Source organism: Ceratotherium simum, chromosome 37 (genome assembly GCF_057802395.1).
Source record: "Ceratotherium simum simum isolate JZ-2026a chromosome 37, ASM5780239v1, whole genome shotgun sequence".
NCBI lineage: Eukaryota > Metazoa > Chordata > Mammalia > Perissodactyla > Rhinocerotidae > Ceratotherium > Ceratotherium simum.
In genome coordinates this window covers 4,454,813-4,480,418 of record NC_141936.1, presented here as the reverse complement: position 1 = coordinate 4,480,418, position 25,606 = coordinate 4,454,813, and the positions used below count along the sequence as shown (strand labels likewise).

The 25,606-nt window shown below is 43.9% G+C and overlaps 1 protein-coding gene across 11 annotated transcripts in view; it reads left to right on the top strand.

The window, feature by feature from the left end:
* The window catches only part of LRRFIP1 (LRR binding FLII interacting protein 1), a 146,037-nt gene that overhangs the window by 70,622 nt on the left and 49,809 nt on the right, over positions 1–25,606 (top strand). For 5 of the 11 annotated variants that reach the window (XM_087424618.1, XM_087424621.1, XM_087424620.1 and 2 more), the window contains exons 2-4: positions 5,034–5,120; positions 17,014–17,058; positions 17,663–17,713. In XM_087424618.1, the coding sequence (XP_087280744.1) occupies positions 5,034–5,120; positions 17,014–17,058; positions 17,663–17,713 (183 nt within the window). Of the gene's footprint in view, positions 1–5,033; positions 5,121–17,013; positions 17,059–17,662; positions 17,714–20,435; positions 20,475–24,626; positions 24,687–25,606 lie in introns of all 11 variants that reach the window. The other 6 variants (XM_004427724.3, XM_087424622.1, XM_014785442.2 and 3 more) reach the window with 2 other exon arrangements.

Sequence of the window (25,606 nt, the reverse complement as noted above, 5' to 3'; positions counted from 1 at the left end):
GATGCCTTCCCAGAGGACAAGCTTAGTGTTAAGTCAATCAGTGGAGGATCCAACGACCTCATACGGGATCTAAGAGTGATTAACTGCCAGAGGTGTGTGAAGTCTTGTTTTCTGAACCTTTTTTTAAAGCCCTGTGCAGTGTATACTTTGTATCCTAAATTCCGTAAATCCGTTTACTTTTCTCCATGTCTTCCATTCTACCTTGAGGTTGGGAGCTTGAGGGGATTAGCATGGAGACATACCCCGACTCTGAAACCCACCTGGGCCTTGGAGGTAGGCAGGCGTCGAAGAGCAGAACGCATGGGTGTGTTCCATTTTGGGTAAGCATCCCGAGTACCACGAACATCTGGGTGGTGGCCAAGTGACAAGGCTTCTTCTCTGGCTTTTGGGACCCCCCGGGCCTCCCTGGAACCTGGGCTTCTGAGCTCCCTCCAGTCCTCTGGCCTCGCTGCTCTGCTTCATCCTTTGCATGTGGTTCTGCCAGCCTCGCCCGTTCACGTTCACAGGCTCGTTCGCTCAGCCGCAGCCCCTGCTCACTTCCTGGGTTCATACCACCCTCCCCACTCCTGTACCTGCTCCCGCATTTCAGCCAGGTGATATTTCTAAAGCAAAGGCAGCCCCCGCTGTGTTCCTTCTTAACACCCTTCAGTGGTTCCGCATTCCTTCGAGATAAGGTTCCAGATACAGGGCTGAGAGCTAGAGCCTGCACCCCCAGCCTCAGGACCTCGCCGCCGTGTCACATGCCCCTCGCTGCCACACACCCTGCCCCTGCTCTCTCCTCTTCACTCTTCAGGGTTTGGCTTAGGGTGCGTGTCCTCCAGGAAGCCCCCGTGACACTGGCATTGGGTTAAGTTCTCCTCCGAGCAGCCCCCAGCACGTTTTCAGCCCACTGGAACATTTGTCACTGGTCCATAGTCACCGATTGCTCTGTCTGCAGCCCCTGGGACAGGGGACCCAAACCACGTCTTGAAAGTCCATCCGCAGCTGTCTAGTGTGGCCCCAGGTGGTGGAGTGATGGCCGGTAAGCTGCAGCCCCCTGCAACTAAGTTCAGAGAGGGAAAGTCAGTGTTTGGAAACTCGAACACTCTGGCACGGCTCTGACCCCAAACGTGTGAGTTTCTGTTTTACAAAAGTGCCCGTCGTGATGAATTTGTCCTGCTCCACGGAAGGCTGGCCTGAGGCCCCCGAGCCCCGGAGCTGCCGCCTGGACAGTCAGGAACTGGAGGGCGGGGCTGGGCCTCCCAGAGAATATTGCAGGGAAATGAATTTGTGTTTGTGTGTCACCACGGTGACCGTTGCTCTTTTGTGTTTTTTGTTCACTGAATGTCTCGGATGCTTTCTCCAGTGACTTCACCATGGTCATTTGAGTGATTGGCACCTGTTATGCTGTATGTTGGCTGTTGCGTGTTCTTTGCACGTGTCAGGGTTTGAGGATGAATTGTGTGGTCAGGCATCTTAGGTGAGCATCAGGGTCATTCTGCCAAGAGTAGTTTTGTGCCCACGAAGTTGGCTATGCGTAGGTTCTGTACCAGCTTCAGTGTTGCCCAGACATTCGTTGTTCAGTTAGCCAGATTCCCAGAAGTGAGCCTGATGGTTATCACTTCCTGTGTCACGAGAGCTCTGCTTTCCTCGTATGAGTCACACGAGAATCCTAAGCCGTGCAGGTGCGTTAGAGGTAGCCATTGCCCAGATTTGGAATTGTATTGAATTACATGTTTACCTCCTCCCTAAATTCTGATCTAAGGTGGAGATTGACCACAGTCGATCTGTCTTCAAGGTTGGCTGGCTTGTGTCCTCATAAGGAATTTATTCTATAACTTGGTTCATTTGTGTGATTTGTTTGCCAACCTAAGCCCAGGTCCCTCAAATCAGGGCTGGTTAGTTTTTAGTCTGTTGGTGCCATTATCCTCATGGACAGGACAGACGTGCTTGTCTGGACGTGAGGGCCAGAGGGGAGGGTGGGCCATGATGGGAGCCCTTTCCTGGGGGGAGGGAGGCCCACAAGAGTAGGGGGGTCTAATGGGACGTTATTTCAGAGGCCTGCCTATGTGGTGGGGAGGCCACCCCAGGTAGCAAGGACTATGTGCTCACATCGGTGGTCTCTTCCAGGATCTTTGCCCCAGTCCCAAGCAGAGCTAGACTGCAGCAGGGTGGGGGCTGGAGGGGCAGGCTGGGAAAGGGGTTGGTGTGCAGGTGCTCAGACTCCCCCGACATCGCAGAGGCACTCGCACTGTAAGAGCAGGAGGCTCTCAGACCTCACCTCCTTGTCTTAGTTATCTGTTGCCACCTAACAAATAGCCACAAACTTAGCAGCTTAACACAACACACGTCTGTCATCTCAGCTTCTGTGGGTCAGGAGTCTGGGCACAGCTTAAACTGGTCCTCTGCTCAGGCTGCAGTCAAGTGTCATCCAGGCTTCATCCTTTCTGGAGCTCAGGGTCCTCTTCCAAGCTCACATGGTTGTGGGCAGAATTCAGCTCCTTGCTGTTGTAGGACTGAGGTCCCGTTTTCCTGCTAGCTGTCAGCTAAGTCCACTCTGAGCTTAGAGGCCACCCACATTCCTTGTCACGTGGCCCATCACAGGCCCTCTCACACATGGCTGCTTGCTTTTTCAAGGCCAGCTGGAGTCTCTCTGACTTCAAGATTCTCTTTGACAGGGCTTACCTGATTAGGTCAGGCCCACCCAGAATAATCTATTTTTTGATTAATTCTAAGTCAGCTGATGAGGGACCTTAATTATTTGTGCATTTCTCTTTGCCATATAATGTAACCCAGGCATGGAAGTGACATCCATCACACTCACAATTCTGCCTACACATGAGGGGAGAGGGTTATGGGAAGCCTGTTCAACAGGGGTGGGACCTTGGGGACCACTGTAGAATTCTGCCTGCCACACTCTTCCCCCCTCTGCCCCCTCTGGAAGCCCCTTCCTTCTTCCAGCCCCTTTCCTCCTCCTTACATTCTCCTCCTCTCCTCCCCTTCTTCCTCCTCTGTACTCTCCCATCTCTTTTCCCAACCCGTCTCCCTGTGCCCCCCGACCCGAGCTGATGGGCTGCAGCTGCCTGGTCTATACTGGCTTGGACACAGAGCCAACAGGCATGGAGCCCATTCCGCTCCAGGAAGGGCCGGGAGTCGGGCTGCACTCAGTGGGAATGCAGTCCTCTTGCTGGCCCATCGGGGCTGTAGGAACTCAGTGTGGGTGGGTGTCAGTCTAAGAACCTTTTCTCCCCTTCCGCCCCTCCCCTCCAGCTTTGCCTGATCTTTTTATAGACCCTGAGGGGCCCTTCACACAATGTAACATGGATGAGAACATTGAAATTGGCAACGAGGTATCAGAGTCCTGATGCAGTTGTGATTTTTGGCACTCTTAATTTGAGGGACCTGGGCTTGGGTTGATAGAGGAATGAACGAACCTAGTTATAGAATAAATTCCTCATGAGAACACAAGTCGGCCAACCTCTGACAGGTCAGCTATGGTCAGTTTTCAACTTGGATTAGTATTTAGAAAGAAGATGGATTTGTAATTCAATACAATACAGTTATGGGGTGGGGTTGGGGGGAGATGGCCGTCCTTGACTCCAGGACCCGCCGTCCTGACATGAGGCTGCAGGGCAGGGTGCCCGCCCTTGGGGAGAAACCAGACGACGAGACACTCTGGCCGCCTCACTGCTTGCTGGCCCCCCGACTACTCCAGAAGCAGGCTGACCATCTCTGATGGCCGCGTTTTAAGATTATCTAGGGAGCAGTGAGACTTCTGAACACTGTGTCTACAGCACTGTTTGTGGAAGAATTACAAGTGTATTCCCCCAAAAAATTAGGTGGAAAGAAGGTGGGATTCGTTGGAGACCAGAAAACCTGAATCCTGGTCCACTCGCTCCATTTACCTCACTGGCCTGTCGTATCACCTGAAATCGTGAAAAAGCACGAGGTTTGTACAACGTGAGTCAGCGTTCAGGTGCCTGGTTGGGCAGCGTTGGGCGGCCTGGTCAAGCTTTTTAGATTTTATTAGATTTTATTTATTTATTTTTTCCCCCCAAAGCCCCAGTAGATAGTTGTGTGTCATAGCTGCACATCCTTCTAGTTGCTGTATGTGGGACGCGGCCTCAGCATGGCCAGAAGAAGCGCGTCGGTGGGAGCCCGGGATCCGAACCCGGGTCGCCAGCAGTGGAGCACGCTCACTTAACCACCAAGCCACGGGGCCGGCCCATGGTCAAGCTTTTTAAATGCTCTCAAGTAGAATATGGCTGAACAGCTCCAAGTTATCAGATAGTTAAGTGAAGCCAGATTTTTTTTTAGCGTAACGCATCTAACAGTGGGAACCGTGCCCCCCTGATCTTACTTGTCTTGCGAAAAGATGGGCTTCCCCGCGCTGCAGGTGTTGAAGGGAAAGCCGAGGGCAGCAGGGTGTAGTGAGACGTGACTGGACAGGAGTTCTGGAAAGTGGAGTCAGAGTCCCAGCCCCATGCCCTTGGTCGGGTCTGGAAGCCTCTCTGGGCCTCTACTTCCTGCTCTGTAAAGGGAGGGGTTGAACTGGTGACCTGCAGTCATGTCCAGCTCTCATGCTTTGCTCCCTGCATTAGTCTGGCGTAGCTCCAGAGGAAGGCAAACTGCCCAGCCCTGCCACTCACGGGCTGTGTGACCTTGGGCAAATCATTTACCCTCTCTGTGCCTTAGTTCCCTCATCTATAAACTGGGGATGCTAACAGTATTCACCTAATAGGACTGTTGTGAGGAGTACAGGGCATTGTGTGTGCGTGTGTGTGTATATATATATGTATATATATATATATATATGTGTATATCCTTTAGAATAGTGTCTACTTGGCATTTATAAGGAATCGATAGACAGTAGCTGTCCTTACTCCTCTACTACCACTGTCACTCCTGACGACCTTTTTAGCTCTTACGAGTCTGTGATGCCTTCCTGTATATTTAAACTGAACAGGATTTTCTTGCGACAGCGTCACTGTTAACCGTGTACTTGAAAGGAGCTCCTGGTCTGTCTCCTAATAAACTCTCCGGATCTGTTTCAGGCGGAGGCCAGGCTGGCGGCGAAGCGTGCGGCCCGCGCCGAGGCCCGAGAGATCCGGATGAAGGAGCTGGAGCGGCAGCAGAAGGAGGTAACGCTTGGGCTTCTCTGTCGAGTCTTCTCACAGACGTTTTTATTTTGGGTGGAGTGTGCAGACGCAGAGCACCTGTCTGTTTGACATTGCTCGTGACCGGATCACACTTGTGCCCATGACTTTTGTTCAGGGTCAGCCTGGGGAGTGCACATAGCGCAGATACCAGGCGTGCCTGTCCCAGACACTCGACCTGTGGGGTCCCGAGGGGGCCTCCCACACACAGCCACTTGCTGCCCAATCTTCCCAGCCAGCTTTCTGGCTGAAGGGAGCCAAGAGGTGCTGGCTCTGAACTTCGAGGTCTAACTGTTGAGCTAAAATGCTGATTCTTTGAATTAAAATGTGATAGAAGAACAGATTATTATGTTCTGAAACTAACCAAATTGTCTTGTTTAAAAATATTTCCCCTGCGGTTTTTACGGTTTTTAATAGGTTTCATGATGTCTGAAGTCTGTATGTGATACAGAGTACAGAGTAAACACCATGGGAGAAATAGCCAGGGAAGAAATTGCCCCCCTGGGAAAATGGGTAGTGATGTGTTTACACACCTGTTCATGCTGTTTGCTACTCATTTTCATGATCTTGAGCTGGAGCCAGAAGTCACGTGGACAGCGTGAGTGCTCTTTAACTTCTGTCAGAGCCTCGAGCTTTTCCATGACCTTAAAGTCTACGTTACCTGGTGAATAAAGCGAGTCTTGATTCCATGTTCTCCTGTGGGCCGTGCCCCATGGGAGCATCCACATCAGGCGCCACTGAAGGGCTTTTCTCCTTCAGAAGATTTGAGTTTATTGGGTTGGAGAGAGACAGCCAGCTGCCTTCCCCAGGGCTGATTTTCATACACAGGGTCTTGATTGGGTCACACGGCCAAATTTCAAAAGTCAAGCCAATGTTTTAAAACTTATGAGATTTCGGATAAAACTCTGGATTTCCAATTTCTTTTAAAACCGTTGAGGATTCCACCACATTCCCTGTAGGGGGAGGCCCCCGGCCACCAGCCTGAGACACTTATTGTCTTTCCCTGCCTGCGGAGTTTGCCACTCAGTGTGGAAATGTGTAAGAGGGGGAGGGCCGTGGCCAGACTTGAGCTTGGGGAGGAAACTCTTCAGCGTGGAGTGAAGAATGGGTTGAAGATTACTAGAAACTCAAATCCAGGAGGTTAGTTAGGAGAGTCGTACCACAGTCCCCATGATGGTGATGGGGACAGGAGGGGACATGTTTCCTGAGAGAAAGGCCATACCATACTTCAGCAGTTGTTGGGAAGTGCCCCGAGCAGACGAGCATCACGTGTCCTGTGTTTACACGTGAATAACAAGACTCAACAAATATTTGAAAGTCCATCACCACGTTCTCCCTCATTGTTGGAAATACAAATACAGTTGTAAGTAAATTTAGTTTTTATGGTATTTTGCCTCTAGAAGTAATTTAGTACTTTTAATTTAGCAATTTTCTGTGCTTTTTTTCCTCTTAATTTACTCAAAGAAGCACAGGTTTAGCATTTTCTCAGTGCCTTTCCCCCGTAGAATTGCATTCATTGTTTTAAAACTGGAAATAGACTCCTGAATTTTCATTTTAATTGTTTGGACTTGACAAATGAACTGGAACTTGGGGTAAGGCCCGAGGATTAATATAAGTACCTGCCTCCCCATTATCTGTTACCAGTGAGATTCGGCTCTATTGGGGATAGGAACCTGATTAAAACTGGCCATAAACTCCACGTATATGCCTGACCAGAATTGATTATTGAAGATGGTTCCAAGATGCATATTCAGGAAAGTCTCCAGAGAGAAGTATTTGGATGGGGAGGTAGAGAAAAGGAATAGATCTTGCTTTGTAGACCTTTGTCACATACCTGTCTGAGACAGTGTCACCTGTGCTTTAGAAGCCATCCTGACACCAAGCAGCCTCTGCACACTCAGACTCTGGTATAAATAGTAATTGTTGGAGGCCACCTAATGGAATAGTTCTTTTAGCCTGAACTGGTTTTTAACAATAGATATTTTAAATGACAGATTGCTTTTTCAAACTGCCTGGTGTCGATGTCTCTTTAGAACATTTCTATTCTTTCAGTAGATACTTGCAAGCCCACAGTGTGCGGGACACCGCCAGCGCCTCCCTCTGCCTTAGAAAGCAACATGGCAGTGGGACGTTCAGGTGCTCATGCAGCAGCGGTGGGCCACGGTTTCTCGGGATGCATCACAGTTTGTGGCGTGCAGTTGCTGCATTCTGCAGCACCAGGAGCTGCCCACTCTCTCAGCGGCTCATCGGTTCTAATCCGCTTCCCTGGTTTCCCAACAGTCCCCCAGTCTTGTTTATATTAAGGTCGTAAAAGAGTACGACCTTCGTAAAAGAAGAATTTCCCCTAATATTTTGCTGCTCTGCCAGGTTTTGCCACAATTGATTGAATGTCAGCACCGTGCCCCCTCCTCCCCTGTTAGTGAGAATTTCTGGGCCTGTGGCTGTCCTCTCAGCTCTGCTCTTGCAGCTGAACCAACCAACGGGCTCAGGAAAAAGGTGACAGTGAATCTGTAAGGGGCCCTACCTTTGGTTTTCGTAGTGGTATGAGTAATCATCTTATCATTTTTCTCAAGTCTGAGAGAAAGTTATTTTCACCGCGAATACAAATGTAAAATTTCTACAAAATCAAGGTGAAAATGAATTATATAGTATGTACGTACGTATCTATCTTCCAAATTATACATTTAGATAAAATATATTCTATCCTTAAGTATGGGTAGAATTGATTTAAAATATATACATGATAACAGAAGCAGCTTATTACTCACAAAGTTCTATGGCAAAAGTTCTTGATTTAGAAAATAAAAGTAAGAGGAATTAAGCCAAGAAAACATCTATTCAAATGGCCTCCTTTAAAAGCAAAGCACCCGTTTCTCCCTTTGAGTCAAAGGAAGTCCTCTTCTGTTCCATTTTAGTTCTGCAATGTAAGAGTTATCTGTTGCTGAACTCCTGCGTTTCGGTTGCAATATTTCAAGCAGCGAAAATGCAGTTGCTACCCAAAGATGGGAAACTTTAAGTCTTGGCCATTTAGTTTTGGTATTGTTAAATGGAGTTGGACATCAGGAGGGGGAGTGAGACATGTGGAGGGTCCCTACCGCCAGGCACAATACCAGGGGCCTTGGCAGCTTTCACCACCCCTCACAGCAGCCCTTTGAGGCTCATGAAGCCCCCACTGCGCACACAGGACAGGGGAGCCCCAAGGAGTTAAATAACCCATCCTGGTCGCAAGGCAGCTGGGCGATGGAGCCAAGATTTGAACCCGGGCCTGTGGACTGGCAGAGCCCAGCTCCTGTGCAACACGCGGTGTTTGGTGCCTGCTGAGGAGCTCCGACTTTGCAGGGAAAATCCAATTAAAATCTGGGAAATCTGATTAAAAACGCCACAGTTGCCTTCCTCAGTCATACACACACATGTCGTTTGGTTAGTAGGTGGCATTAGAATTTTGAAATTCGTCATTGTAACAGTATGTTCCACTTTGACTGTGAAGACATTTAAGTGGTTCACGGGGATCAAATGTTCCGTCATGATCCGGGTCCCATGGAGCGTCTCACCTGGAGACAGGTTGGTAATTTGGGCCTTCTCAGAGGTCAGTTGCCCGGCAGAGGTGCTCTCCAACGAGGGAGCAGAGTCTCCACCACGGGTGGGTATGAGTTGAGAGACGACCAGGAGCGCTTGGTTTCACCCGTGAGAAAGCACCTTAGGGACACGTCACCTTTTTAATTTGTCCTGTGTAGGTCATTCGTCCGTCTGTGCTCACACTCCTCGGACAGGCAGTGACACAGTGAAGGCGCCTTCTCTGCTGAACGCAGACTCTTCCTTGGGGTCAGGTCGTGTCCCTGGTGACCAGCGCCCACGCGGTGACTTATCACAGTGTGGAATGAGAACCCGTGATGTGTTAGAGAGGAAGCAGAGAGACTAACTCTGGACTTTACAGCAAGTGGGGCCACTGAGGGAAGGAGCCGCAGGAGAGAAAAGCCAGGACGGGCAGGAAGCCATCCTTGGGAGATGACGGCCAGATGGAGGAGGGGTGAAGCGTGGAGGGAAGTGCCCTGGTCTTTCTATTGATCTGGTTAGGCCAGCAGCACTGACTTGTACAAATGACAGTCTTGCTATCATAAATTTAGGATCTTTGAAATATGAGAGCATTGCTATCTATTTAAAATTTATGTCTGCTTCTTCGAAAAAGAGATTTGAAAGGTTTTAAGTAAAATAGATGTATGTTTTATTACTTATCAGAGAGGACTGGGGTGGGGCAGAGGGGAATGGCAGGGACATCCTGGAGCCCCTAGTGGTGGCAGCACTGGGCTGGGTACTGTCACTTATAGTCTGTGAGGGAGATCTTCCGAGTTTTATTTCAGGTGAAGAAAACAACCCTAGAGAGATCAGACAGTTTTCCCTGAAGCTGAGAAAATGACTGAGCCAAGGTTCAAATCTAGATCTAAAACCTCTGCAAAGCTTGTGGTCTTCCTCATACAGCCTGTGCCTCGAAATCAAATACGTAATCAACAACAAAAACAAACAAAAACAAAGGATAGAGTCAGTGTGTTAACCAGGGATTAAAGTCGGCTGTGAGCATGCTGACACTCGCAGGAAAGGGGGAAACAGGATGGCCCACATAATCCTAGTCATTTTACAAATGGAAGCATACCTTGAAAAACAGGTTTTTTCGTTGGTGCTGAATTCGAGGCACAGTATAATAAACGCAAAATAGGCGATTTTGTTAGCAGGAGCTTTACAGAGAGCATGGAAGCAGTAGCTGTTCATCTGGCTGTTCCTTGATTTGACCCCAGTCCAAGGATGGGGGCGCGTACACGTGTGTGCACGTGTGTACGCATGAGCATTTGTGTATGCATCTAGGGACAAGAGTGAGACAAGCTAACATGGTCCAAGCTTGAGGTTTGGGACGTGCTTTAAGGATCCAGGAAGGTGTACAGACAACACCTCTCTCCGCCTCTTCTTTGCGTATCACATCTCTGGGCCTGACTATTATTAGAACTAGTAACACAATTTGAGGTTATACAATCTGATAGCCTGGGGCACTGGCATTTTAAGTTGTTGATTAAGTGGAAATGAATCTGCTTTGGAAGAGCAGTGTTTAACTAGTAGGGTTGATATTTTGGTGTAAAAATTGAGAAACGTGATCCCTGATTTCATCTGGTGGCGAGCCATCCTACCTCTATACAGGGGTTTCTGAGTGGGGCCAAGGGTTTCCTTGAGAAGGAGGTCGGATCAGCTGAAGGTGGACAGAGCCTGTGAATGCCTGGAGGGCAGTGACTGTCCCTGGGGGCTCGAGAGAGCAGGAAGCTGGTGACGTCATTTGGGGCGTTTCAGAGATGGGTTGTGGTTGAAGCCACACTAGTGCCTGGGATCCTCCAAGGCCAGCATGGAGAGTGCGCAGAGAGGAGAGGTGAGTGGAGACACCTGTGTTTGAAGAATAAAGACCTGTCATCAAGCCCCAGCAGACCCTGAGGACATGGGGCCCATGAACTGGCTGCGGATCTATCTACACTGCCCAGGCCACCCCCAGCCATCTCTGGCAGCCCATTGCACTTTCCATGACGGTTCTCTTCAGCAGTGCAGATGATGAGGACCCACGACGTGAGCTATGCTTTGGGGGCTATTTAAAAATATTATGAGCTCCTTTTTGATGGATTTATTAGGAAATCCAAGTGGACCTTTTACTTCAAAATGGTGGTGTGGTGACCAGGTGATGTGGTGAGAGATGTGATGACCGGGAGATGTGGTGACTGGGACATGTGGTGACCGGGTGATGTGATAACTAGGTGATGTGGTGATCAGGGTGCATCTCTTTTGTAACTACTGATGATAAACATTTTTGTTGGAGGTACTATGTTTAATATAGTCATAATGTTGAATATGTTTACGTAGCTTCACCCATATAAGGCTAGAAACACCAAGTTTCTAATCTTAGAGTTTTGGCAGCACTTTGAACAATGCCTGACATGGTCAGTGTTTTGTTGAATGAATGAATTAGTGAATGAATAAATGAAGTAGATATCTCAGTATTTCCTAGTGATTACTACAAAATTAGGAGAACCTGTGACGCAAACTAATATGTCAGTGTGTGAGAATAAGCCTTTTTAAAAAAAATTTCAGTTATATTTTAGTGATCACTCTGTTTAGTGGAATTTTCCTGGTATTCTTTTCATGTCTGCATGAATCAGAACGTGAAAGCATCTTTCTTCACTATTTGTGAATTTGACCAGTTGACTTTCCAATTAAATTTCAGTACTTTTTTGTTCAAATTTTATCACTGTGAAAAGTTGAAATTTTAAATTGAAGAGGAGTACTTTTCCCATTAATGGTAATAGGGTATGCAAATTTCTGCATTAGAAAGTAACAGGATGTTTATAGAGATTCATGTGGGTATGCCCAGGTTTCACCAATATTTCTAAAATAATGTAAAATAAGTTATGAAATTACTGATTATTTCAATGAGACTTCAAAATATTTTTTAATTCATATTTTACCACTATTCACTGTTTTTTTTCCCAATATGGCTTTTATTCATATTTCAGGGTACTTACAGAACCTTTCTTTCTGACGTTTCTACTTCTATAATTGGATTTTATATTTCTTTCCCTGTTTCCTTTGCCCTTCTCTCTAGATCTATCAGGTTCAAAAGGTAGGCTCTTCCTTCTTTATTTTCTAATTTGCATGTACTAGTTCTCCCTTGCTGAGGGCCTGGGCACCTTTCAGAAATAACGCCTCGTGTTGACAAGACGTGCAAGTTCTTACTGCTTCTTTCACTGCTTTGTTATGAGTTGGTTTGAATAAGAAAGCTTAGGTCCCCACTTATCCTCTCACGAAAATCAACTGTCCGTCACACACGTATCTGTACACTGAATGCTTTTCCCATCTCCATTTTCTCAAGAAATTAGAAAATTGTTTCTTTGAGAAAAAAATGAACTCTGAGACAAAATAAAATCACATTTCAGAATTTAGGAAACCTTTTGAGATCAGATATTTATAGAGAAAGATTATCCTTCCATATAATTTTATTAGAATATTTTTAAAATATCAATGCAAGTTACCACACATTAAGAGATTATTACATACTATTTAAAAATCTGAGTAGAAAAGAAAATGACGATAGAACAATGAAATCCAATAGCTTAAAATAAACCTATCCTCTCTCCCTGATATTCAGAGTCCTAATGTGCATCTCTGTTTCCTAGTTATTGTGAGAAGTAGCTGAGGTTTAGAAATAAATACACTAAGCAGGCCAGACACAACAAATAAAGAGAAAAACAACCAAGTCAACGTCTCCTGATTCAGCAATAATGTAGGAAGGAGTGAGCAGATTCCCTGAGAATTCATAGAATGTGTATACAGTGAGTCTTTCCCATAAATGAATTCAGTTTGTTACTTATGACATCTGTAATAGTTGCTTTTTATAAATCTATTTAGTTTATGGATAAAGAAAAACTAGATTTTTCTTTTAGAGCAGCTCAGCAAGTCAAAATAAGGTGACCATTTCAGAGGTTAAAACATGCAGGCCCTTTAAACACACTGTCAGTAAATTAAAATTCTGTCTTTGGATTTTTTTACTAGCTACAATTCTCAATTGCTTTTCCTTCCTGCCCCCCCTCACTCTGAGTAACCACTGTCCTGAACAGTGTAAAGAAATCAGTGAAGTAGGTGCCAGAATCTATTTGTACTTTGTTAGTTTTTGGAGAGTCCAAGTATTGGAATGTATATTGAAGCTAGATCAAACCATGCTTACAGAGGCTTGGTCAGAATTTCACAGGTAGAAGGCAAGGCTGATGGGGCTGGGACCCTTCGCTGTAACTGACGGAGGAGGAGGACGTAATTGTCCAAAACCCAGACAGGGGACTCTCTCTGGTAATTACCACATTGGTTCATTCCTTTCTAGTTCTAGATCACTAGTATTTTCTTTTTACTAGCTCACTGGGGATACATTGTTAGAACTTTGTCAGATGTTGTTTTGTATACAAAATAAAACTAGAGGGAGCTCAGGAAGCCCCCAGTGGAAAAGCAGATACACGTTTTATAATAAAGATGTGTCCAAGTAAGGGAAGGCTTTCCTTGTCACTAAGATTTGTGAAAAGGAAAAAGAAGCAGTAAATGTTCTCTCCCAGCCCATTGGGCTGTGTCGCATAATGGTTTCTCTTCTGTTGAATCGAAGCTATTTCTGAAAGTCGAGCACCTTTGCATTAGTCTGGCTCTCACTTCCCTCTGCATGACTCACTTGCTAATCATAGTCGTTTACATTTGAGCTATTGTATGCTTTCTGGAGTGTGCTGTGCTGGCCCCGCTAGCTCACATCAGAACTACCAGTGAATTGCACTTACTGTTTCTAGGGGTGCTCTCCCTCCGTGGAATGACATGGAAATGTAGCTAGAGTTACGGCAGCTGTTAATAAGGCCACCCGTGAACTAGATGAAAGATTTTGAAAACTGGTATCATGAAAAGAACAATAGTGTGCTGTGCTTGACACAGATATAGAATTGGCAAAAAGGAAAATAGAAAAATAGAAAAACCAAAAAAATAGAAGTGCGTTCCACTTCAAAGGCCCAGGGTTCACAGGTTTGGATCTCGGGCACGGACCTACACACCGCTCATCAAGCCCTGCTGTGGTGGCGTCCCACATATAAAATATAGGAAGGTTGGCACAGATGTTAGCTCAGGGCTGATCTTCCTGAACAACAGCAAAAAAAAACACTAAATTTTTTTTGCGAATTTATTTAGGTTCCCCTCCTTTTTTAAAATATATTTTCTTTCTGTCTTTGTAATTAAGCCATGAGATAAAAGAGAGTTGATGGCATCACATTTTACGTGTGAAAAATCTGGAATTTGACAGAGGGGGGATAACATTAATTGAATGCAAAGTAGCTTTAAGCTGTTGCATTTCACATAAATGGAAGTTAAAACATGACTTTGGGAAGTGCAGCTTTTATTTCCTTTCTCAATTTGTATTCTGAGGAAAGTAACTTAACAGGAAAAGATCTGGCTCGTGTTCGTATGATATTTCAGTTCTGTATTGGCTAAATTTTTTAAATGTTGTTAAATTCTCCTAATTTTTCCTCTTCTAATTTTCTACTTACTGCCGTCTCTAAGAGAAAGGGGCAAGACCATCGGAGAGCCAGATATTTCAAATCTGTCCACCCTTCAGAATAAACTGAAACTAAACCAGACATAGCAGCCGCATGTTTTGGCAACGTTTTGTAAAACAATTTCACAAATTGTCTTGTACTTCTCGCATCCAATTTTTTTCTTCTGATTATAAGATTTTAATGTGTAAAGAGGAGAATCACGTCTGGGCTATATGATATGGAGATTTGGTTGGTTGTTGCTTGATTTTCTTATTGGAAATTGAGAGAAAAGTGAGGGAAAAAGCAAAACCCCATTATTTGAGACTATGCTTGGATTCCCACCCAACTTTGGAATTACTGGATTTAGTAACAGTAATAGCCATTCTGAGTCTGCTTTTCCAATTCCAACTTGGCCCATTGTGGTTTCGACAAGCAAGGCAAAAGCGTACAGGCGTTAGCTAAAGAAAAGGCTAGACATGACTGGGGAACATAATTTTTTTTCCCTGTGCAAGGACTTCTTCTGCAGGCTACTCAGTCGTCGTTCCCTCAGTGGCGTGCTACAAAGACATGCAAAGTCTGTAGATTCTCATGGACCTAAATTTAGCATAGATATCAGATAGCTGGAGCAGGTGTATCAGAAACCTAGGGCTTGTCACACAGTTTCTCCCCCTGGCCTCTAGGTTTTCTCATTCCTGTTGTAGCAACATGGGAATGGCTGTCAGCTTTTGCGTCTCTTAAGCAGTGTCTTATTCCCTCTGTACATTTGCTTTGAAGGCATGCACAGCTTCACTGAAGGGCTTGCAGTGCTGCTGGGCTAAGTTCCAACTCCTGGTCTCTACTGAGGCCGCCCCCTTGCCCCAGGAATGCTCTCTCCTGGGCTCTCTGTGCTTGACTGGGAGGGAGCGGGCTGGAGAGTCTGTCTTCACGGGCTCTCAACTACACAGACAGCTTCTGCAGAGCCTGGAGCGTGTTATTTACTGCTTTGCCTTGGCATGTTACTTTCCCGTGTGGCTTGGGCAGCAATTCGGAAATGCATGTTGGAACAGTTCCTTATGCGGTTACCTACTGTTTCACTTCTTGTTTAATTTTCTTCCTCTTCTATCTATAGAAATATTACGGGCTGGATACAAAATGGGGTGACATCGAGCAGTGGATGGTAGGCCTGGAATACCATTTTAAGAAACTTAAACAGTTTATAATTTGATTCTTATACAGTTTAATTGCCTTGATTGATTCCTATTGCACCCTAATTTAATACTGAGTGATTTTCTTCCGGGGACTTCTGCATCTGGCCTGATTGTTTACATCCCATACGAAGCCTGGTTAGAAACGGGCCTGGCCGGGCGTTTCTGTCTGGTCTGTTCAGCAGCCGCTGGCTCTGTCCGCCTTTGCTGTGGATCCCCGCCTCACCTTGTCTGCTCTGCCCACTGAAACCACTGTTCTTTGGTGAGAAAATTCCTTTACCTTCTGGACTTGTTTCCTAGGACAACTTCTCTGTCCTCCTAAGTCAAGTGAGAGCTGGTTCGCCCCTCATGATACCCCTGTCCTTACAACCCTCTCGGGAGGAGATGGTGCCCCAGGGCGAGAGGCTCCAGAAGGGGAGCATTCCACTGCTGTCTGCTGGTCCCTTCTCATTAATTCATCCACTTGAGTTCGTCCCACCTCTTCCCGTCCTTGACACCTTATTGACTGGCCTCATGGACATCATCACATACTTTTAGCATTTGAGGACCAGGCCAGTATGGAAATGTCCTATTCAATGTCCCTTACACATAAAATAATCTAAGAACATGTAAAATTACCTCCTAACATCTTAGATACCTGTGTATAATATAAAAGAATAGTTCTTGAAATATAAAGAGCACACACTTCCTCTGTTGAAAAAAAAACGATGAACTTCAACCTTTACTATGTGTAAACCATCATTTTAGGCTTATATGGCACAGGCAGATGTATTTTTATCAAATCTTAAGACACAGTTAAAAGATGTGTCATTGTTTTATATACCACTGAGAAAAACAAAAATGCTGCTAATTATAATGTGAGCAACTTTGATTATAAGATACACCCCGACTTCATAGATGTCCAAATGTGAAAAACTGTGTCTTAGAACACACAAAATATAGTAGATAGGGTGACATTCTTGTTGGATCTTTTATGGAAATGATTTATCTTCTGATTCCTGAAGAGAAGAGAGTAAGGTTCTGATTGTAAAAAAAAAAAAAAAAAAGGAGATTGATTTAAATGGACCATGTTACAGGGGCCGGCCTGGTGGTGCAAGCGGTTAAGTGCGCGCGCTCTGCTGCTGCGGCGGCCCGGGGTTCACCGGTTCGGATCCCGGGCATGCATGGATGCACCGCTTGTGAAGCCATGCTGTGGCGGCGTCCCATATAAAGTGGAGGAAGATGGGCATGGATGTTAGCCCAGGGCCAGTCTTCCTCAGCAAAAAAGAGGAGGATTGGCAGGTGTTAGCTCAGGGCCGATCTTCCTCACAAAATAAATAAATAAATAAATAAATGGACCATGTTACAGAAGTTAGGAAAAAATTAAGACCCAGCTTCTTTCCCATCACATGCTTTACAGCCAAAGTGGAATATGCCAGTTATTTGTGTGCTTAAGTACCCCTCCACCCAGAAGAAAATGTTTCCCCCAGCAGTTTAATTGAAGCCTTTTAATGAAAGCAAAGAAAATATTTATTTGACATTTATACCAGAAATACTGTATTGCGTCACACCTGGACTATGTGAGGCCTCTCTGTCTGTTTCTAACCTTCTTACACTCTTCCCCCCTTGCTTTGGTAGGAAGACAGCGAGCGCTACTCGCGTAGATCCAGGAGAAACACGTCGGTTAGTACCGCGTTCACTCATTACGGGGGCATTTTGTTTGAAGTCTAATTTGTAGCTTTGGTGGCTAAAATACATAAATTGTATAGATATGTCTTAATGATATCTATGTATATCTTAATGATGTTTATGAAAGAAATTAACTAATACTGATATTATTACCTAAACAAAGCCTGTGAATTCAGCTTTTAGCATTTTGACCTAATTTGGTGAGGGGAGAGTGTTTGCGAAATTTCTGACTTTTAAAATATTCATGATGGTTTTTCTGCTTTTTTTTTTTGCTTTTGAATACTCATGTATAATTTGCAGAGTAATATGCACTGAGGCGCTATGTATTTGTGGGTTACCGGCAAAGTAGATAACACTACTTTAATGCAATTAATTTAAAGCCTTATTATCAAGAAACAGTCCTCTGTAAACAGAGGTGCACAAACAAAACGCATTTGGGGAAGACCTAGGCGCAGGTCCACTGAGACCCTCTGAGATGCCTGATCCGCCCCACTACTATGGTGTCGGATCAGCCGCGTCCCTCTGAGAGCTGGGCATTGGTTTCCTCATGTGTCTTATGTTATCACTTCATGGTTGTTTTCATCCTTTCTTTCACTAGGCTTCTGATGAAGATGAGCACATGTCAGTGGGTAGTCGTGGAAGTCTGAGGGTCAGTAACCAGAATGATTGAGTTTGCATGGTCCGTTTTGTGGTCGAAGTTCTTTGCTTTTTCATCCCTGCATTCAAATGTCTTGTTCATTATCCCTGTAGTTTTATAGTCAATATCTAACTGACAAGATGCTTATTTAAAATCTAATCGATAGTGGGATGTCTCTTTGTTGTTGTAGAGAGATTATTAATGAGCATAGGCATTTTTGTTGTGACTTCCTCCCAGGAGTGGAAGTCATAATTTTTTTCTGTTTGTCCACATCACAAAACTGCCACCCCTTGCTAGGTTGTCTCAGCATTGGTGGTGTGATGAAGGCAATGTGAAGGCACATTCTGTCCTTAAGTCCTCATGCCTATTTGCATACATGCTCCCCAATCACATTTCAATTTCAGATAATTATTATTCAGCAATGTTTTTACATAGCTCCTTGAAAGCTGCTGGAGGCTGCCTGGTGGAAAATTGGAGCAGATTGGATCCGTAAGACCCAGTCTGTTCACCTTCAGGAGCCTTTCCTTTCATCAGCTATAATGAAATCTCTTCATCGCTGACAGCTTGATGGTTGATAAACCATTTCCTGATAAACCAGGAAATACACATTCTTCCTTAAACATTCCAAAAATCTTCATAATTATACTTGAAAAAATTGCATGCTTTAGGAAGTGAAGTAGAGAAACTAGGTTTTGCTTAGTGCTTTAAGTTAGTAAATTAGTCTGAGCCTGTCAGTTTAGTTTACCACAAGGTTAAAATTGCATCTCATTGCTGGTAATAATCAGGTCTCAATGCAGCCACTGCATTTTACTTAAGGACTATCTAGAGCGGAAGGCTTGTTTTTAATCACCGTGACAATTAAATCGTAATATCACTCCTAGACTTCTTATAGATGCACTAAATGTGCATTTAGTTTGGCTGTCTATGACAATACACTATGACGGTGACACATTGTTGTTGTGCTGTTAAGCAGTCATTGTCATTGTCCTTGCCAAAAGCAGATCCACAGTGGTTGTGCCAGAAAGTTATGGTTCAAATGTGAAGTCAGCTAAAGAGCTTCCTTGCTATTTCAAACTTTCTCCTTAGCCATACAGTTGTAACTTCCTCATAGACCCTCTGACATAGAGGGAGTAAGATTTATGTAACCAAAATGTTATAAATACAAAACTCGGTGTGCAGAATCCGTAAACAAGGCACAGAAATTACAGCTGTTGAGCAGGCCCAGGAAAAGGTTGAGCCCTTGAAACCAAGTGAAGAAGATGCTTTCCAGGAGGAGGGGTGTGATCAGTGAGTGTAGGACTGAGGACTGCCCATTGGCCTTAGCATCACGGAGGACATTGGTGACCTTGACAAGGGAACTTTTGATGGACATGGTGAGAGCAAACTCTGATTGATATGGGCACATGAGAGAACAAGAGAGAAATTGCAGCAGAATCCAAATATCTCTATCAAAATATCACTTTCAGATCTATAATCCTCCTGAAATTGTATGCAGAATTTTATGTATACTTACATTTTGGGGGGGAAAGAATTTATCACTTTCTGAAGATTCTCGGAGGGTTTCCTGATCGCAAAGAGTTTAAAACTATTGCAGTATGAGTGAGTGTTAGGGTGTTTATAGCATTCATTTCGTTTTCAGTGATTTTACACAGAAATGAGTTAAATTTATTGGTTGGACACCATTCTTTGCCAAGATATCAAGCATATTTGCTTTAAGGTATAAAATTTTATAGAGGAAGTTCACAAGTAGGATGCTAAGTAAAAGAGAGGGAGAAAGTGGAAAACCAACAGTGGGTGGGATTTTCATTTTTAGCCACATGGTTGGCTACACTGCACTTTTCCATGACGTACTTGATCTGAAGAAATAGCTGTCTTCAAAAACCACAGATCTGGAGAACTTGGATCCTGGAGATAAGAGTCAAACCTCGTAATTTTTATAGGCACAGAACAAGCCCAGAGCAGTTAAGAGGCCTGCTCAGGGCCACAGTCTTTGTGACAGCACCAGTCCCCCCCCCCCCCCCAACCCTCAGGGGCCTGGAAGCTCTGGCCCCTTTTAGTTGGTGGGCCAGGCAAGGGGACCAGCATGGGTACCACCTGCCCTGATGAGAGGCTCTTATCTCACTCCATCTGACTCCATTGCTATGTAGGGTTGATTTGTGCTGTTTTGATGTATTTTAATATCCTGAAATCTTTAGTTTGCGAAGTTCTGATTTAAGATCATATCTTTTATTTCTTGACTTTTCCAAAACACAGGCCTTCTTCGTTAAACTCACAGTTATGGTAAACCCTTTAAAAAGGGTGCAATTTTACTGTTCTAGTGTTTATATGGATATTCTTCTCAGAAAATCTAGATTTTGGATATCATAAGTTTTTAATTTTCCTTGTTTAAAAATTGAGAGTGATGTATCTGTTCGCGTTTTGCCTAACATAAATAGAATGGGTTTTGTAGAGGAGGAAATAAGATTGCTCAAACCGCTTAAGATTTCATGAATTATAGCTACCTTTGCTGTGAAAGTTTTATTTAATGTTATTGGATTTTACGGTAGCTGTCACTCCAATGGAATTCCTTTTGTAAATACACGAGATCCTAGTCATGAAAAAAATGCAATTTTGTTAAGATTTTCAGGATTGCTTGTTTTTGGTTTTATGTTTTGTTATGTTTTACTTAGCTTTTTAATTGATTTTTGGCAACTCTCTTTTCTGAGATCTTCCTCTTCCATTCTGACTCTGACAGTTGCAGCCTGACTTGGAGTATGGGGCTCCCTACACCTGGGTGAGACAGTCGGATGGACTTGCCATGTGATCCTAACAGTGTTGTGTGACAGATAATAACCTATGGTGTTTCCACTAATCATGGACGTTTGTCCAAGTCCATCTGTGTCCAAAAAGACACGTATGCCATCATCAGTCTTTACCTGGGGCCCGAGGGCCGGAGGGCAGGTCCACCCACCAGAGTGAGAGCTCTTCCTCCCAGAGTCTCCTGGCGCAGCTCTGATCCTCGTGGATGGGCTCTGGAACCCCGAACTCCCTCACTCACTGGGGGTCCATGAGCACCAGCTGTGTGCCACGTGCTGTGCCAGCAGCTGTGGACACCAGGATGGAAAAAGAAAGCATCCTACTTTCAAGATCAGATCAAGAATTCCCAATGCCCCTACATTTCCTTTAAAAAATTGAATTTAAAGTCATTTTATCTAAAAGTGAAAAATTAATTATTTTTTACTATATATCCATTTAAATTCAGTGTCCCATCTGGCTCTTTTGCCAGAAAGTGCTTTTTGAGTTCCAGTTCCAGTAACAAAAACGAAGCCTTTAGAATTAAATTCTGGAATTTCCCTTCTTACCTCTGTTCTGTGCCTTATGCTTTCTGAAAGCCTGTAAACGTAAACTTCAGTTCTAAGAAGAAAAAATGTCGTCTCACCAGAAAGTACACTCAGCATCAGAGTGATTCAGGACTGAAGTTCTTATAGCACGTTATACACGTCTTCACTTTCAGGACTTTCTTTCAAAGCATCTTTCTTTAAAAGCATCAAGATTCCATCGCATCTCAAAATTATTTAGCAAATTCCCATTTTAAAAATGTAGTTTTGGGGTTTGGCACGCTCCGCTTCGGCAGCCTGGGTTTGCGAGTGCGGATCCTGGGCGTGGACCTACACCACTTGTCAGCCATGCTGTAGTGGCATCCCACGTACAAAATAAAGGAAGACTGGCACAGATGTTAGCTCAGGGCTAATCTTCCTCAAGCAAAAAAAGAGGAAGATTGGCAATAGATGTTAGCTCAGGGCGAATCTTCCCCAGCAAAAAAAAAAAAAAAAATGTAGTTTTACCTTTAAGATGATAATAGTGCCGTACATCTACATAGCACACTTGACCCTGAGCCTCCTAGTGGGGCTGTTGTTCTGCACTTAACAGAGAGGAGAACCAAGGATGGAGTGAAGGCTACAGGCATTCCAGCCCAGTCTCAGGCTAAGCCACTGGCGAGGGGGGGACCTGCTGTGGACAGCAGGAAGTGCAGACATGTAATTAGCTTCAGAAAGTGCTCCTCACAGAATCTCCCAGAGCGTTTTATCACTGCCCCTGGGGGATGAGAGCATTTCTGTGACACTGTAATTCCAGCAGCTCTTCCATTCTTTGAGTAATTGCATGTTTCTAGATTTTTAGCCTTTTTATTTTAAGCTCAAAGTAAATTATATTTAAGGGCCAGTGCCTGGTGGAATGAATGAATGTATGTGTTAGCAATAGTCAGGAACACTTTTTGGATTTCATTTTTATTTTCAGTTTTCATTCTGTTTTAAAACTAAATTGAGGGCATTTAAGAGTTATGATTTTGCCTGTCTTACTTGGTTTCCCATCTGTAATGCCCTTGAAGGTGATCTGTCTTTTGACTCAGTAGAAAAATAATCTAACATTATTAATGAAGCATTAACAATTGACTTTTGCATGGTCACATGTGCAGTTCGTTAGTGCTCTGATAACACTGCATGGGAGTTGTTGGCATTCTGACTAACCACGAGTTACATTAGAATATTAGAATAATTGGTCTTGATAGAGCATTTATCCTTGTCTCTCATTTATCCTCTTAAAAAATATGAATTTGTGAATGTCTTTTTCGTTTTGTTCTCTTACAGCAGTGCTTCTCAATGTTACTGTATGTAAGATTCACCTGGGGAACTTATTAAAATGCATATTTCTTGGCCCCTAGGGAGCATGTTAAAATGCATATTCTTGGGTCTCTAGGTATTCTGATTTCCTAGGTCAGGGGCCCACGGTCCTAAGGACACCAGGTGACCATGATGCAGGTGGTCGGCGCAGTAAGGAATGTTGAAGAAAAATTCTGTAGAGCAAAGCTAGTTGAACCTCAGAGACCTGAGTTAAGATGAAGTGGATGTGCTGTCTGTGGACTTTTTATTCTAATGTTGTTATGGTTAATTTTCAACTCTCCTTATCCTGTTATACCACATAAAAACAGCTCAATCTATCAAAATTAATGCATAAAAACTACCCAAGAGGAGAAAGTTGGTGGTGTTCTTTAAGAAGGCCAAAGTTCTTTTCACTATAGAGATGTTGTCAACAAGAGCCTATAGATTTGGGAACACATTCTAGGAATATATTCCCTGTGGCAGAATTCCATTACAACAGAAGAAGGTGGATATTCCAGAGAGCCTTTGAAGTGAGAGTTTTTGGTGTGTTTTCCTGGAAGGCCAGAAGAGCAATAATGATAAATGAGAGAGTGCATTCATTCCCTGTCCCAACCTTCCCCCTCCTCCTGCTCTGTGCTGCAGGCTAAGTTAGAGAATGAGAAGACATGAGGAAGAATTCCTCTAAAGCAGTATGTATTTATAAGCAACAATGGAAAGCCAGAGGGTTTATATATGTAATACATTTTTCTTCCTCATTTATTAGTAAAGTAAAAGTCATCCTAAATTGATTGATGTCAGCCTTCATTATTATATTAATTTTTTTCAGAAACTAATTTTTATGCAGATATCAAGGGAATAGATTGAGGTCTGAAATATACAAGTCCTTGACATGCATTTCCGTTATCAGACAATCTTGTTGGTCGAGAGAAGAAATTAGGCTGAGTAAAATTCCTGCGAATCTCCAAAGGTTTTTTTACTGTTAACTTTATTTCAGAAATGTTTTACCATTACTCATAGAATTTTTGAATTTAATGTTGAGGGATATCTCCATACTCTCTTGTTTAATGTAGAAACTTCAAGTTGATTGGTTTGTTTTTTGAGTTATAGCAAAAGTAAATATATACTTTGAGTCACGATTTCATGAATCTAGATTTATAATCTGTCTGGAAATTCATTTATTTATTCTACATTAATGTCATGGCTGCCAAATATGTGCTAAAGAGTTGCCCCTCCCCATTTTAATCAGATTTAATCCTCACAGTGGCCTTGTAAAGTATATACTACTGTGCACATTTTCACAGCTGAGGAAGTGGAGGTTCCGGTGGATTCAATAACTTGCTGAAGGTGACATGACAAAGCTTCTGTTGGGAATCTAGACTCGTGTCCATGACCACCTGGCATCTCTTTCCATTTTCACCGGTCGTGGACCGTTCCTCCTTTTTCTATCACAAGAGCAGGCTGTGTCTCTGTCACTTGACAGCTCTTATCTTGCATCAGTACAAATCTCCTTACAAATGAGAGAGAGCAGTTCTAGAAAGCCCGAGCTTTGGCTGAAGGAAACTTGGGCTGGGAGTAGAGAAGAGAAGGGAGACAGGCATACACCAAACTTAATTATTCTCTTTTCTAGAGACAGATTATGAAATCATGTCCTCAGATTTCATTTTGAAAAATAAAGTAGGAAGACCAGATGAATGAAAAACTAATATAGAGGATACACCCCCATGATAAATGTTTTCTCTGTGATGAACTTTTGCATATAATTATAGATTGCATAGAAGCTCTTCCTGATTCTTCTGAATACAGCTGCATAATGGGCCATCATTGTCAGGGACTCACCCTGAACCAAGAACTGAAAAGGAATTGACTCAGGCCGAGTCATTCCCCATTGCTTGGCATTCAGGCTTCTCGAAAGCTAGGATTTCGCAGCACTACCGTAAAACCGGAAACGAGAAAGCCTCCGAGGAAACAACTGCTCCCAGGCCCACGGGCTTCACTCCGCTGGGGACTTGGCATTGCCTTAAGTCCTAGAGTGCTGCGTGCTTACAAGTAACACCAGGAGGACCGATCTGATTCCCCCGCCTGTGCTGATCTCTCCTGAGCTGTAGTGGAGCAGATCAGGAGCCTGGAGGCATTTGGGCATGCTAGGATTTGTGCTATCCTGGCTTATCGTTCACCTGCTCCACTAAGAAAGCTCGGTTTATACCCGGTCAATTCTTCCTTGCTGATCTGTACCTGTGTCTTCATTTGTATACTGATATCAGTTTTTCTTCTTTTCTTCACTGAAACAGACAAATGGTTATGATGGAGAATTACATGGATCACAGTCCCTGAATAGCAGATCTAGCAGGGTTAGTATAGAAAATGTGCATGGCGCAGAATTCACACAGGTTGCTGCAGATCTTTTTAAAACATTGTGAAATTTAGCAGCTGCTTTGCTTTGTTTCTGTGTTATAGTGGGTCTCCCTTTTTCCCCTAGTGCATAGTAGAATGAAAGATAATGGTTTTCAACTAGTAAACATTCTTAGAATGTTAGTTTTCTAGCATTCTAAGTGTCGGTGTAAGAGATCAGTATAAGAATCTCTGAGATTAGCTCTTTCATTATTGTACTGCCCTAGGTGTGTGTGTATGTGTATATTAAGTATAGTCAGCTTTCAAATATACTTCAATTCGACATTTTCACAGTCTTCCATATTTCTCATTTGTAATTCTAAAGACACGTGTACTAGAGCCTGTGTTTTCCTGAACACTGATGCTTGGAATGCTTCCAGTTCGGGGGTAGGAGGCAGGTGAGGAGCAGAGTAATCTCTCTAGTGGGAGAGAGGAGAAGAAGGAACCCACTGCAGGAGAGGCAGAGGTGGGAGAAGCCTTGGGTTTATCCAGGAGGTCTTTGGGGATTTCAGAAGGTTCAACTGGATACATTTTAATTAAGTTTCATGACCTTCCGCAGATCTGTTATACATTCAATTACTCAAAATTTTCCTGTTCTTACAGTTATTTCATTTTTTCCCTTATAGTAATAAATTTTACTGGGTGTGTAAAACAGTATTTCTTTTAACTTATCTTAATTACATTAAGATATATCATATATACACTTAAATTATATTCTAAGGCTTCAGAGGGGGTACCCCAGCCCCATCTTAGCTTTCTGAAACTGGCTGATCCGGTTTTTACCCTCTCGTCCCTATTAAGGATTGCATACACTTCTATGCTATTTCATGTAAGCTTTTCTCATTCTAGACTAAAAAATCCTCCCACATAAAGGCTATGT